The sequence below is a fragment of the Salvelinus sp. IW2-2015 genome, linkage group LG32 (genome assembly GCF_002910315.2).
Source record: "Salvelinus sp. IW2-2015 linkage group LG32, ASM291031v2, whole genome shotgun sequence".
NCBI classification, from domain to species: Eukaryota; Metazoa; Chordata; class Actinopteri; order Salmoniformes; family Salmonidae; genus Salvelinus; species Salvelinus sp. IW2-2015.
This window is the reverse complement of record NC_036871.1, coordinates 31,154,115-31,169,469: the sequence shown is the minus strand read 5'-3', so window position 1 is coordinate 31,169,469 and position 15,355 is coordinate 31,154,115. Positions and strand designations below refer to the sequence as shown.

The 15,355-nt window shown below is 43.8% G+C and overlaps 3 protein-coding genes and 1 pseudogene across 5 annotated transcripts in view; 2 read left to right on the top strand and 2 right to left on the bottom strand.

Annotated features, from left to right (window-relative positions):
- Positions 1-1,600, top strand: part of LOC111956662 (histone-binding protein N1/N2) — a 14,287-nt gene extending 12,687 nt beyond the window's left edge. The window contains exons 11-14 of one of the 2 annotated variants that reach the window (XM_023977195.2): positions 596-661; positions 765-842; positions 924-1,036; positions 1,445-1,600. In XM_023977195.2, the coding sequence (XP_023832963.1) occupies positions 596-661; positions 765-842; positions 924-1,036; positions 1,445-1,451 (264 nt within the window). In that variant the 3' untranslated portion in view covers positions 1,452-1,600. The other variant, XM_070436706.1, reaches the window with a different exon arrangement.
- The window catches only part of LOC111956639 (actin-binding protein IPP), a 390,618-nt gene that overhangs the window by 362,744 nt on the left and 12,519 nt on the right, over positions 1-15,355 (bottom strand). The gene's annotated exons all lie outside the window — the stretch shown is intronic.
- LOC111956654 (vasculin-like protein 1) lies at positions 2,367-12,528 on the bottom strand. Of its 2 annotated transcripts, none has more exons than XM_023977183.2 (11): positions 12,425-12,528; positions 9,201-10,392; positions 9,004-9,118; positions 7,084-7,213; positions 6,607-6,944; positions 6,306-6,381; positions 5,818-6,176; positions 5,489-5,647; positions 5,140-5,264; positions 4,948-5,050; positions 2,367-2,748 (listed from the first exon to the last, which is right to left on the bottom strand). In XM_023977183.2, exons 3-11 carry the CDS (start codon positions 9,061-9,063, stop codon positions 2,602-2,604), a joined length of 1,497 nt encoding a protein of 498 aa, XP_023832951.1. In that variant the 5' UTR covers positions 9,064-9,118; positions 9,201-10,392; positions 12,425-12,528; the 3' UTR covers positions 2,367-2,601. The 2 variants fall into 2 exon arrangements, with proteins under 2 accessions (XP_023832951.1, XP_023832952.1); XM_023977184.1 differs by having other exon boundaries at positions 2,655-2,765.
- On the top strand, positions 11,923-14,139 carry LOC111956412 (transmembrane protein 69-like; annotated as a pseudogene).

The following is a 15,355-nucleotide window of genomic DNA, read 5'->3' as shown; positions in this document are numbered from 1 at the left end:
TCTCTGCTGCTCATGTGAGTGACTGGAACGAACTACAAAATCTTCTGAAACTGGAAACACTTATCTCCCTCACTAGCTTTAACCACCAGCTGTCAGAGCAGCTCATAGATTACTGCACCTGTACATAGCCCATCTATAATTTAGCCCAACAAAACTACCTCTTTACCTACTGTATTTATTTATTTTGCTCCTTTGCACCCCATTATTTCTATCTCTACTTTTTCTATCTCTACTCCTTTTTTTTTCTTTTTTACTTGCTATATTGTATTTACTTCGCCACCATGGCCTTTTTATATTTTTATTTATTTATATATATTTTGTTTGCCTTCACCTCCCTTATCTCACCTCACTTGCTCATATTGTATATAGACTTATTTTTCACTGTATTATTGACTGTATGTTTGTTTTACTCCATGTGTAACTATGTGTTGTTGTATGTGTCGAACTGCTTTGCTTTATCTTGGCCAGGTCGCAATTGTAAATGAGAACGTGTTCTCAACTTGCCTACCTGGTTAAATAAAGGTGAAATAAAAATAAAAAATACGTCGAGCATGACGTTTGATTCCACTTTTCGTTGTTTTTGGGGGGGTTTCAGGCAGGTGGTTCAGCGTTTCCAACTCCGAGTAGAAGTTCTCAAAACGGAGGGGCGTCTGCATCTATAGTAAGCCTGCGCCTCATGATTTTAGTCAGCTTTATTGGTTGATTTGTTGTCCTTTAAACAACGTATTCTAAGGGATATGTCGGTGTGTCCTCCCCTCACTCAGATTCAGGTCAGATCCACATATGGAAACGCCCCCACAAAGTCTCCAGCCTCTGACATCTCACACCTGGTCAGAAAAAAGGTCAGTGAAGTGAAACTATTTGCTTCCAGATACACCCCCACCCCCCAGTATCCACAAACACCTTTTTGTATTGTTTAACAGAGGAAACCAGGAGACAGCCCAATAAAGGAGAACGACTCTAAAAAGGTTAAACAGGAGACTCAAGTTAACAGCAACAGAGACAACGGTGTCAAAGACAAAATGGAGTTTGAACGGTATGTATGGAGTATGTATTTTCCACTGCAAGTAGTGACTATTTATTTATCCTTTAAGTAGGCAAGTCAGTTTAGAACAGTCTTATTTACAATGACAGCCTACCCTGGCCATGCTGGGCCAATTGTGCACCGCCCTATGGGACTCCCAATCACAGCCAGTTGTGATACAGCCTGGAAGCGAACCAGGGTCTGTAGTGATGCCTCTAGCACTGAGACCGCTGCGCCACTCGGGAGCTCAAGACAACCTGTAAGGTTGTTATGGAATACCTACATGTACTACTCAACTTGTTGTTTTTTTTATGTATGAAGTAAATCACCCTCTGCTCTTTTCACATTCAATAGCATGTGTGGCTTTTTGTGACTTCAGTGATGCATTCATTGTGATTATTCTCATGTTTCCCCCTGTAGCCAGTGAAGCCCTGGTGACTTTGATGCCATTTCCTGATTGTCATCACATCGTCCTACTGCAGATCAAGTTGTAATTGTGTCATGTTCCTATTGTGTACCTCTTTTTTTTCATATTTGTAAGGTTTTGTACCAGATCATTAAAGACTACCTACTTGATCAATTTGTCAACTTTGATTTGTGTAGACTTCAAAAAGAAGACCCACCTCTTGGAAAAACAAACTACTGTCCCAGTTCCTCCTCACATTGATCAGTGGAGTACTCTAAACATAATGAATTTGTATGCTTATGGTATTCCTGGCTGTGGCCATCCCAGCTGAAATCATACTTTGGCGAAGGAGCAGAAGGTCACACTAGTGTCGGAAGCACAATGCTAAACCACTAACGGCTCATTTCAATCCCTATAAGTATAGTGCGATTGAAATGAAGGTAAATTCCGGTTGAGCCGACATGCAGGGTTTACTGTGAGTGCAGGCTCCGAACGCAGGGATATTGCCTTGCAATTCCAACCGCACTGATTGAATCTAGGCCTAGGTCTCTGGCTTAGTGGTAACAAGTCTGCATGGTTTGTTCATTTTTTCATTTGATTTATGGGAGAGGTGAGAAACTGGGAACTATTGACTGTCATGTTTGTGTACTGTTAAGCAGCTGGATTCAATCCGTATAGCAGAAGATCTGTTAAAATGAAGGTTCTTTCCGATTGAGCTGACATGCAGCGTTCACCGTGAACGTCGCCTTTAAATTTCAATCGAGCTATAACACAGAACTGGGATACAAATTGAATCCAGCCCTAACTGCTAGACCACCCAGCACGGTTAACACTATTAGACAGTTGTCTATGGTGACTGAATCCATGTGATGTCATTGATTAACCATGAACGCAATCCAACTCATTCATAGACACAATCAGTACACCAAGGCCTGATTCCTATTGAAACATGTCAGGATACCATTTTAATATTGTTAGTCTCTTAAATCAGATGTGCATTGCCCTTTCCTTGACAAACACTCAGTTCCACAAAGCGAGGGGGAAGAGGTGCAACGCAGGACAAATACATCTGCATGGCTAAGCAGGAACTTCCCCCTCCACTGGAATTTCCCCTTGTGCAAGAATAAGTCAAACAGGTGTTCTGAAGACGAGAGGGGTGTGTGTTTGTTCTTTAAAGCCACTTCGTCAGGTTGACATCATCGTCGTCTGAGGTCTGGCTGCTGGTTTCAGACTCGGAGCCCTCGTCCTTTTGTAAGTGGGCCTTGGCCACACACCTCCAGTGGGTGAAGTGGAGGGGGATGATCCCATTCCTCTTCAGCTAGGAAGAACAAGAACCTAAGTAAAAACACAAACCTAAGCCTTGTTTATACCTGGTGTTAACATGCATCCTTTGTCCTGATCTTATCCACATTCTTATTGTGCCCACACTAGCCGTTGCATCTACACATTGTAGTATTGTGTGTCACTTATCCGTCCACCGTGTCCAGATTTGCCGGTTACTCCCTGTACACAAATTATTTGACAGATTCTTTCAAAATATGAATGTATTTATTTTAAAATAAGTATTGATTGTAAGCTATAAAAATAAGAGTACCAGTACCAGTAAAAAGTTTGGACACATTTATTTTTACTATTTTCTACATCGTAGAATAATAGTGAAGACATCCAAACTATGAAATGACACATGGAATCATGTAGTAACCAAAAGTTTTAAACAAATCAAAATATATTTTGATTTGACAGCCTCGATGACAGCCTTGCACACTGTTGGCATTCTTTCAACCAGCTTCATGAGGTAGTCACCTAGAATTGCATTCCAATTAACAAGTGTGCCTTCTTAAAATTTCATTTGTGGAATTTCTTTCCTTCTTAATGCATTTGACCAATCAGTTGTGTTGTGACAAGGTAGGTGTGGTATACAGAAGACAGCCCTATTTGGTAAAAGACCAAGTCCATATTATGGCAAGAAAAGCTCAAATAAGCAAAGAGAAACGACAGGCCATTACTTTAAGACATGGTCAGTCAATTCGGAAAATGTCAATAACTTTGTACGTTTCTTCAAGTGCTGTCGCCAAAACCATCAATTGCTATGATGAAACTGGCTCTCATGAGGACCACCACAGGAATGGAAAACCCAAAGTTACCTCTGCTGCAGAGAAGTTCATTAGTTACCAGCCTCAGAAATTGCAGCCCAAATAAATGCTTCAGAGTTCAAGTAACAGACACATCTCAACATCAACTGTTCAGAGGAGACTGTGTGAATCAGGCCTTCATGGTTGAATTGCTGCAAAGAAACCACTACTAAAGGACACCAATAATAATAAGAGACTTGCTTGGGCCAAGAAACACAAGCAATGGACATTTTGGAAATCTCTCTTTTGGTCTGATGAGTCCAAATTTGAGATTTTTGGTTCCAACCGCCGTGTCTTTGTGAGATGCAGAGTAGGTGAATGGATGATCTCATGTGTGGTTCCCACCGTGAAGCATGGAGGAGGTGTGATGGTGCAGGGGTGCTTTGCTGGTGACACTGTCGTGATTTATTTAGAATTCAAGGCACACAACCAGCATTCTACAGCGATACGCCATCCCATCTGGTTTGCACTTAGTGGGACTATTTGTTTTTCAACAGGACAATGACCCAACACACCTCCAGGCTGTGTAAGGGCTATTTGACCAAGAAGGAGAGTGATGGAGTGCTGCATCAGATGACCTGGCCTCCACAATCACCCGACCTCAACCCAATTGAGATGGTTTGGGATGAGTCGGACCGCAGAGTGAAGGAAAAGCAGCCAACAAGTGCTCAGCATATGTGGGAATTCCTTCAAGACTGTTGTAAAAGCATTCCCCATGAAGCTGGTTGAGAGAATGCCAAGATTGTGCAAGGCTGTCATCAAGGCAAAACGTGGCTACTTTGAAGAATCTAAAATATATTTAGATTTTTTAAAACACTTTTTTTGGTTCCTACATGATTCAATATGTGTTATTTTATTGTGTTGACGTCTTCACTATTATTCTACAATGTAGAAAATAGTAAAAATGAAGAAAAACCCTTGAATGTCCAAACTTTTGACTGGTACTGTATAGATGTATAAAAACTCCCAGTATTTTACTGGGTAAAACAAGTATTGATGCCATAAGTCCATTGTACTAAATGTCAATGATTTTAGAGGCCAGTATGATGATTATTTAAATGGTTTGACCATGCAGATCAGTCAGATCACAATGAGTCTTAATAATCTACACCGGTCAAAAGATTTGGGCACAATCAGAATGTGCCCAGGTATAAACGGGTCTCCAGACACAAGCCTGGTCCCACACTATGTGCTTGAGACAACTCTACCGTACAGCATGACAGCAATGGAAGAGTTGGCAACAGCACATACTCTAGGCTACCTCAGCACTAGCCATTTTCATTATATTTAAACACGTCACTTCCTATGAAGTTTAAAGCAGTCACCGAAGATGCTCATAACATTAATGATATTATTGTAAGATCGTGTCACAAACTCAGACGTACATGTTCAGTTTTAGTCTGGAACTCTCTGAGCTCTTCCTGAGTCAGGGGCAGGAAGCTGTCATCGTTTTCTGGGTATTCCTGCCAGCCCATGGCCTTCAGTAACCTGCAACGAAACAGTGAACACTGCTTAGTAGACTGATGGTGTGTGTGTGTGTGTGTGTGTGTGTGTGTGTGTGTGTGTGTCAGTCATACCGGTGTTCTGCCTCCAGTGAGCTAGACAAGTGATCAGTGTCTGAGTCGCTGAGGGAGTGAGACAGGCCGTTCTCATTGCAGACTCCCTGGCTGTAGGCTTTGGGCTCTGGGGTGCTGCTCTTGCCCTGAGGAGTCATTTACACCAAAGAATAGACACCTTAATAAAACAGGTCACTTCTGCTTACATATGTAGTGAGCCATGTAACGCTCCACATTTGACATGCCTCTAGTTTATTTTCGTTCAGTCAGACTGTGAATTTACCTTCAATTGGTTCGAATGTAACATTTTGGATGTTGTTTTGGAGGGCCTTTGCGTCCCAATTGTACATTTTCTAGGGGTGTTATGTACCTCTCCAGGTGTCCCAGGGCTGCTGCTGGAGGTGAGGTCACCGGTGACCTCGTCCTTCAGCGTCCGCAGGAAGTCACTCTTCCGGTCTGGTCCGCGCCGCATCAGCTTCAGCCGTGACGAAGAGGCGATATCTATGGGAGGAGTCGTACTGAAAGGACGCTGATAGAAAAGAGGGAGGAAAAATGTTGAGCCCTTGCTTGTGGTTTCTAACAGTTAAGTAAACTTTTTCTCCCTTTATTTTGCTCCTCGGGACTGTATTTGTATGGCCTGCTATACGCTCTCTATGAACCCCTTTGGCCTGTGTAAGGGGTCTGGAGAGCTGCCCTCACCTCTCTGGGGGTGTTGTGGCTATGTAGCTGGGTGGCGGGGGCGGAGGGTTTGGCTGCAGACACAGGGCTGGTGAAGACAGAGTCTCGTCCTGACAGGTGGAGGCCAGGCTTGGTGGAGTCTCTCCCACTCGGCTTCCACTGAGGGGGCTTGGTGGGCACCATGGCAGACTTGGGCACCAGGTTCTTATAGACTGAGTGGGTAGAGCTAGCAATGGTGGGCAGGGCTTTGCTGCCATTGATGGGCGGGGCTCCGGAGCTGGCGAAGCCAGTAGAGAACGCAGTGCATCCTGGGTCCTCCTTGGAAACCTTCTTGATCACCAGCATCTTAGACACCATCTGTTTGCCACTAGGCGGGTTCTCTGGAGAGATGGGAGCAACTAGTTAGGAGGGGGGTAATGACATGGAGACAGTGGGCTGAACTTTGTGAAGATGTTACTGGTGTCAACTTTGTAATGTCAATAGATCAATTAATCTATTAGAGGGATTACCCCATACTCCAGCGTGAGGAGCCACTGGCCTCATCTGGTTCCCAGGCTTTCCAGTTGTTTCAGGGTTAAGGGAGGGCTGGTAGGAAAACATTGACATTATTTCACAAGTTTGTATATACAGTATATTTCCTATGATGTTTTATGTTTAGCTGTACTAATCCAGGTATTTTCCCTGTTAGGTCTTAATGTCACTATGCTCATTGACTAATATGTGACATATGGCACAGTAACTCAAGACTGTAAAATGTGACAAGAAGTTGTCAAGAGGTTTTGAGGAATGGAGGATGAGATTATTACTCACAAAGTCCTCTTCCACAAACTTCAGATTGTCCTCCCTGCTGTGTTCATCATTGGGGAACTTGTCCTGGTAGAGGGTCCCAGGGGCGCTCTTGCGGGGATGGAAGTTGCCGTTGCGCTGCCGGTGTCCCCCCTGCCTGTCCCCTCCTCCCGTCCCATGGCGTTTGGGTTGGCGCCCCGGGTGGTGGTGCCTGTCCTGTGCCGCCCGTGGCGCCCCGTGCCAGGTGGGATGAGCCTCCTTCCAGCAGGACCCCCCCGCTAGACCACCATGCCCCCCCTTGGCCACCCCAGAGTCCACAGAGTCATGTCTCAGGAGGAGAGAGGGCTGCTGCCACCCATCACCTGCAGACACACACAGGACAGTAAGTTTAATACTATGTAACGAAACAAACACCGCTCTTTCAAGCAGACTGTCAACAAACCACACATCACAAACACGTTTTTGGGGGGGCGCGCAGGGTGTTCTGATCGTCAGGGTTACCTGCGGGGGCATGCAGGGGCCCGTTGTTAAAGAAGCCATCGGAGGAGTTGTGTCGGCGGCGGCTCACGGCAGCACGGCTGTTCCGGTGGTGATGGGGGTTGCCATGCTTCTCTAGGCTGGCTGCAGGGGACTGGATACAAAAATAAAAAGTTTATATTTTTGTCACGTGCACAGTGTAATGCCTTTCTTGTAACCGCATTCCCAACAATGCAGTAATCAATAGTATTATAAATAGAACAAAAACACACGAGAAATAAGAACACTAGAAAGTAAGTAAGCCATATACAGGGTAAAAAAAAGTCTAAGGAAAACGGCAAAAGAATCACAAAAAAGTTGCGTCGGAGCTCGCAAGACTGCAGCCATAGAGTACGACGTCATCATTGTCAAAAAAATTAAAAAAAGGGCAGTGAAGTGAAACCACGTGCTCCCAGATCATACCCCTAGTCCTAGTATCTCCACACACACAATTATGAAACAGGAACGAATTCTCTCACAACCAACTCAAAATGTTTCATCTGATTTATTTAGCAATACAATGTCACACAGATACATAATACATATACACTATATATACAAAAGTATGTGGACACCTTTTCAAATTAGTGGATTCAGCCATTTCAGCCACACAAGTTGCTGACAGGTTTATAACATCGAGCACACAGCCATGCAATCTCCATAGACAAAACATTGGCAGTAGAATGGCATTATTGAAGAGCTCAGTTACGATCAAAGTGGCATCATCATAGGATGCCACCATTCCAACAAGTCAGTTCATAAAATTTCTGCCCTGCTAGAGCTGCCCTAGTCACCTGTAAATGCTGTAATTGTGAAGTGGCAACGTCTAGGAGCAATAACGGCTCAGCCGCGAAGTGGTGGGCCACACAAGCTTACAGAACGGGATCACCGAGTGCTGAAGCGCGCAGCTCGTACAACTCGATGGGACTGACCTCAACCCCATCGAACACATTTGGGATGAATTGGAACGCAGACTGCGAGCCAGGCCTAATCACCCAACATCAGTGCCCGACCTCACTAATGCTCGTGGCTGAATGGAAGCAAGTCCCTGCAGCAATTTTCCAACATCTAGTGGAAGGCCTTCCCAGAAGAGTAGAGACTGTTATAGCAGCAAAGGGGGTACCAACTCCATATTAATGCCCATGATTTTGGAATGAGATGTTTGACGAGCAGGTGTCCACATACTCTTGGTCATGTAGTGTATCTATGTAATATACAGTCATGTGGACATTAAGCAGCTTAGGTTTGGTGTTTATGTAATAACTTTGTGTTGTCCTTCAGTCACTACTATCAGCTTGATCTTACTGGACTGCCAATGTTGAGATCGGTATCCACAACTAATTTGGCTGGTGTACAACCTGAAAAAAATTACCTGGTATAGGCTACACTCTGATGACCAGATTACTCCAAGCTCTTGCTGAGAGTAAAAAAACACTGTTCTCATTTAGCTGAATCTCAATCCCGTGTCTAGTAGTCCCAGGATCAAGACAATACCACAACAGGCTCTCTTGCTTTTCACACTTCTCCATCTGTCCATTCACCTTCCCTTTCTAGTTAAATAAAGGTTAAATAAAAATAAAATAAATAAAATTCTACTGCTTTCACTTACCACACGAAGAAAACACATTACAAATCATACAGAGCCTGGAAGATAGCAACTCTATGAGGAATGAATAATAAAACAAGCAAAGTCCCCTTCACTCCCTGTCAGTTTCTTCATCCTCTCTCCATTACAGTCTACATTCATTCAATATGACTTCCTTGATTTTCTCCTGTCTGTTTCCCTTCGTACAAACTGTATCTCTGACTATTTTTCCTGTGCTGATTGCAGTCAGTCTGCCCCCAATAAGCCTGCCCCTGGTTGTGCGCACACACAAACGTACGTAAATACACACACGGTCTCACCTTGGCAGGCTGGGGCGTGGAGAAGTTAAGCCAGGCAGGAACAAAGTCATGCTGCGCCATTTAGGTCCAGTGTCTCCTGTCAGTGGATCGAGGCATCAAACCTCATGGCAAGGATCTGACACAGAGTAAAATTAATGAGAAATCTTGGATTTTGGGACAAAAGAAACACATTGTTACATAAGACTTGTCATTATTACCCCAGAGTCTTTGGCTCTGAAGTCCTCTCCTCTTCCTCTCAGTCTCTGCCTCCTCTGTGGGATTGACTCAGAGTGTGTGATGGAGAGCAGCACCTCACTGCCGAGCCCTCCTCCTCCTCCAGGACAGAACAGCCCCTTTCCCCAGAGGCAGACCCAGTCGTCCAGGGTGAAAAGTTGGGAGTCGGGTCACAGGATTCTGGGATTATCTGGAATGGTGTTCCAGAGGCGCGTTGTTACCCCCAAATTCGTCCTGATCACTCTACCCGAAGCAGGTAGGATTCTTTGTCAGGGGAAGAGACACATGGAACCTGCTTGATCCGTTTGTGAAACAGAAGGGTCTGATTGGCGGGCTCAGTACAGGCAAGTGAATTGCCCAATGGGAGAGGCAGGTGCAGGTTGTCTGCTGAGATTGGAAGCTCTGGGGCATCGAGCCCTGTCAGTGTGAACGGGACAGTTCCACTATGACATCAGAAGTGTGCTGGAAGGAGGTTCTGGCTCTTCTCCTGCCACTATGAGTGCCAGCTCTTAGTCATTTTAGGCTCTACCCAAACACATGCAGAAAATAAATCAATTCAGAGACCTCTTTTTATTCCAATGGAGGTCACTGAAAACCACAGCTCACCTCATTAAACTGGTGAAAAGGCTGTCTGGGGTTGAAGGGGGAAAAAAAGGTGTCTAGTATTACAGTCACATGACAGTAAAGGCAGTAGAATCCACTGTTACATTTCTGGCATCTTCAATTCCGGTCAGTGAAATGTTGATACTGTAGAACAACGCATTAAAATGCAGCTTTTCAATGCATGCTAAAGACAAATGGTGTCTCAACGGCTGGTTAGATTGGTTGCTTTCTTCATCTGTCCTATTATATTTGCTGGTATAATTAGCTGTAGTTGTGTGGTTGAAGGATGAGAGTGCAAAAGTTTTTAAACAGTATAACAGCAATCTCTTACAATCAGTGTTCTGTGTGTCACAACACACCTGGGACTCCTTTGTTGAAAGACAAAAAATAAACGTGTACATAAAAGAAGGAACCTCTGAAAGGCAAATATCTTCCTTTCTTCAAAGCAAAGAAAGTGTAGGAACATATGGAGCATGTGTCAGGAAAGGTGCTGTGCAGTTACTCCTAGTATTTTCCGTCCTCTTGTAGTGTTGCTTTCACATGTAGTAGTATCTGCACTTATGCAGACCGGACCTGCAAACACAAAACAGAAATACTTTTGAATCTCAGACACACCGGTAAGGTTGTAATGCACAGACCCTTAGCTTACAAGTTTATGCAGGTGTATACCCGAGTCATGTTTCCAGCACAATCTGTACTGTACGTCAAACTTGATGAATAGTTCTCCCAGAACACCTTTGATGAACCCACAATATAGCTTCTCATTCAAAAAACAGCAAACACACTGCAATGGTAAAAAGAAACGTTTTGAAGCAAAACAATCAAAAACCAGAGCTCTTAAGACATTTTATACTCTCTTATAAAACTGCAAGCTTTTATCAAATATGTATACCAGTCTAAAAATATTCTAGACCTGAAATGTTTCTCACTCTCTCCCAGCTCCTGATCTAAATCGGGCAGTGAGTGATTGTGTGTTCTAAACTACTAAGAACTGCGACCCACTCACAGCATGTCATCATCATTAATGATCATGAGGCTGCAGTGCTTCCTAAATACAAATCAATAAACATGACTTGCCTAGTTAAAAAGGTCCAATTATATTTCTTTTTTTATAAAAAAATCCTTTATAGCACTGTGATAGGCTGTCCAATGGCTTCCATTGTGTATTGAGTTGACCAAGTTATTGTGGACACATTCACTTTTACAAACAAGTTAAGACATTGTCAAAATTCTTAGCAAGAAATAAATAATTTGAGCAGATTCAGGATGCAAAAACTTTGATCACTGGTAGTTAATTATCTGGCTAGCTACAAAAGTATAGACACCCCTTCAAATTAGTGGATTCGGCTATTACAGCCACAACTGTTGCTGACAGGTGTATAAAATCGAGCACACTGCCATGCAATCGCCATAGACAAACATTGGCAGTAGTATGGCCTTACTGAAGAGCTCAGTGACTTTCAACATGGTGAAGTGGAAAAGTCTAGGGGCAACAACGGCTCAGCCGCAAAGTGGTAGGCCACACAAGCTCACAGAACGGGACCGCAGAGCTCTGTAGTGCGTAAAAATCGTCAGTCCTCTGTTGTAACACTCACTAGCGAGTTCCAAACTGCCTCTGGAAGAAATGTCAGCAAAATAACTGTTCGTCGGGAGCTTCATGAAATTAGTTTACATTGCCGAGCAGCAGCAGCACACAAGCCTAAGATCCCCATGCACAATGCCAAGCGTTAGCTGGAGTGGTGCAAAGATAGCCGCCATTGGACTGGAGCAGTGGAAACGTGTTCTCTGGAGTGATGAATCACGCCTCACCATCTGGCAGTCCGACGGCCAAATCTGGGTTAGCCGGATGCCAGGAGAACGCTACCTACCCAAATGCATACTTACAACTGTAACGTTTGGTGGAGGAGGAATAATGGTCCGGGGCTGTTTTGCATGGTTTGGGGTTAGTTCCAGTAAAGGGAAATCTTAACGCTACAGCATGCATTGATATTCTAGAATCTAGATGATTCTGTGCTTCCAACTTTGTGGCAACAGTTTGGGGAAGGCCCTTTCCTATTTTATCATGACAACTCCCCCTGTGCACAAAGCAAGGTCCATAGAGAAATGGTTTGTCGAGATCGGTGTGGAAGAACTTGACTGGCCTGCACAAAGCCCTGATCTCAACCCCATCGACCACGTTTGGGAAGAATTGGAACGCCGACTACGAGCCAGGCCTAATCACCCAACATCAGTGCCGGACCTCACTAATACTCTAGTGGAAAGCCTTCCCAGAAGAGTGTAGGCTACTACGGCAGCAAAGGGGGAACCAACTCCATATGAATGCTAATGGGTTATGATTTTGGTATGAGATGTTCAACGAGTGGGTGTCCACATACTTTTGGCCATGTGATGTACAGTATATTCCTTGTAAACTCGTTGTAACCAAGTTGTTAGCAAACTAGCTAGCCACGACTATCACCAAAGCTAGCAAGTCAACTAGCTAACATACAGTAACTCGCATAACTACGACCCAGTATCAAACACATACAATATATTTTTGCAACAGAGTAACGTGAAGTTGTTTCTAATATTGCTGTCAAATTTCTGCAAATAGAGGTAAACAGACCTTCGCTTCGTTGGCACGGCTTCAAAATGGCTACCGCGTTAGCCCATTAAAGTGGCGATTGGGTGTTTGTTTGGGTTTTTGGAGCGCTCGCGGAGCTTACTTATCTGGGGTACGTTCAAGTTCTTATAATTTTGCAACCTCAGGCGCGTAGCATTTTGTTTCAAACTGAATAGGAGTGGGATTGTTTGTATACTAAAAACGTCGAAACAGATTAGAAAGAAATTAGAGTTAAAACATTTTGCGATCAAAATTGCCTTTATTTCTTTATTTAACTAGGCAAGTCAGAAAAAAAATCTTATTTACAATGACGGCCTACCGGGGAACAGGGGGTTAACTGCCTTGTTCAGGGGCAGAACGACAGATTTTGACATTGTCAGCTCGGGGATTCGATCCAGCACCTGCCGCCCCTGTTTAACTAGTACTAAAACAAAGTACTAGCTAGCTACATATTTGTGATATTGAATGCAACACACTATTTTCCAGGCAGGCGCACTAATCAATCGCTGCAGAAATCAAACTTTCGTCAGACACAGTGAATCGAGTAATCGACCTTACAAGCCTATGCAATGGCTAATTTATTATTGATATGCACAACATGAAGATCAAGGGTGACTACATTTTTTAAGCACAGGCTTTTGTTAGAACATGTCTATAAATGTTGATATCTAACGTTGTTAGATAATGCTAAAGAGGTCAAAGCTTGTTAGCTAGCTAGCTAACCAGTTTGATATTATGTTCTAAAATGCACATGCACCTCTTCCCCTTTTAAGTAAAAAAATACATATCTCATTTGCATTGAAGTGACAATTGAATCCTTGTGTGGTAAGTAAGAACATTACACCAGCTCCTATGACACCATCATATTGGTCTATCTGTCAAATTGACCTTGCAACAAATAGCCAAAAACATCTGGGTTCTCTGGACCAGGATAGACACAGTGGGCCAGATCATATTAAACCCTACTGAGAAATGCTTTCTGCAACATTGTCTTTTTTTACTCCCATGGTCCAACATGGCGATCTCTGCAACGGATACTCTGCGGGTCCAGCTGCACGGTGAAGAGGGAATGMTTTTATACCAGTTCCAACCACTTGATATCTCCACAAGTTTCCATGGCAACTAAGCTACTGTTCCGGAGACTAGCCTCCTCCAGGTTTCTGACCCTCTGGTCCCTAAGCTGCTCTGCCTCTTTGTTCTGCCAGGGGCACCCCACTCCCAGGGCCCCTGGGAGGAGAGAACCAACATCGCCTCAGCATTAAAACCCTGGTCAATGCCTCGGCTTCTCCGCCCTCCTTCCATTCCTGGGTGCCCCCCTGCTGATAGCGGTGACCCAGTCCTACCTCCCCAAGGTGGCCTACTCCCAGGTGGTCTATGGGGCCTCCATCATGTCCTTCCTGGGCGGGGCCCGCTGGGGCTTTTCCCTGCCTAAGGGAAGCCCTGCCCAGCAGACTGGATGAACCTGGGCAACAGTGTGGTGCCCTCCCTGCTGGCCTGGCTGGCTCTGCACTGCAGGGACAATATCGCAGAGGGAGCCCTGGTGGTCATCATGGGGCTGTGCCTGGCCCTGCACAACAATCAAACTCTGCTGCCTGGCTACCCCAGCTGGTTGAAAGCCTTGGAAACCATACTTACTCTGGTAAGAAACCTTCTCCCTGGATGCCACATTGACACTGAAGGAGATGTGCCCGGAAAAGAAGATCAAGACAGTTGACTAGGTAATGGTGGCTAGGGGATACTCACTCAGAGTTTACACTTGAGAGCTAAAGTATCTCAAGAAGACAAGTGAATGAATAGTGGAACACAGATCAGGGTCTTGTTCAGTAGGAGTTAACAGGAGAAAATGGAGGTGGTGCAACATTGTTTAAAACAAAAAAAATACATTTTCACATATGGATTTAATTTTAATCAATGTGTTATTCATGACACATCTGTTCCTCAACAGGTGAGAATTGAAATATAAATTTACTTTAATCTAGTGCCGTTGCTGAATGAAGGTGATACAAGCTACAGTATTTTCAAACAAAGGGACATTTCTCAGTGTTTTTGGAATGGTGAGTACTGACTAAAAAAGGCACTGATATTTACAGTGTTATTTTTTTTTTTATATATACACAATGGCTGCGTTTCAGTCAATGAGACATATTAAACAGAAATACTGAGTGCAACAGTTCTACAGAGTAATGTACCTTAGTGATCATTTAACAAACGCTGTGAGCACAGCAGAACGATACCATAAGCTTACCATTTCCAACCGTAACAAAGTTTCACGAGGGGCCATAAGTAACATTTTGCTCATAGTAGCTTCTTCCTTCAGCAGTCAAGTAAGTGCAGTACAAGGTTTAATATAACTCAGTGTAAACACATGAAGCCCATCGCACTAGCAGTCAGTCAACATGGATAACTCACAACTCTCATGGAAGTTAAACATAGTTTTGGTGGTAATTTTGAGAAATTGAAGTTGGGCAAAATTAATATTCAAATTTCCATTAAAAGTGCACAGGTTGAAACAATTGATATGATATCACAAGGAGTGACAGCCAGCCATCCCATTCTCAGAAACAGACAAACATCCTTCGTACACTTCAGTGGAGAATATAATGGTCCTGAAAGTGCCAATGTTTTTAAGTTCACACAAATAAGCTGAGACAATACAGTAACAATGAAAGCTATTGACCATCCAGAAACACTGGCACACTTCTCTGAAACAGAACAGTGAAGTGACTGATTGATTGATGGAGACAGATGGGTCTGCCATGTGACTGACTGGGAGTAAGTACTGTAGCCTAGCCAGCTCATTTGAATCAACAGTTTCTTGGTTGGCAGTGTCCCAGTCATCCGTTTGGCTCAGTGTACGTCTAGTTCAGTTACATAAAAGCAATAAAAAAAACAATCCAGAATAACAAAACAATCCAAACATTCTGAAATCCATCT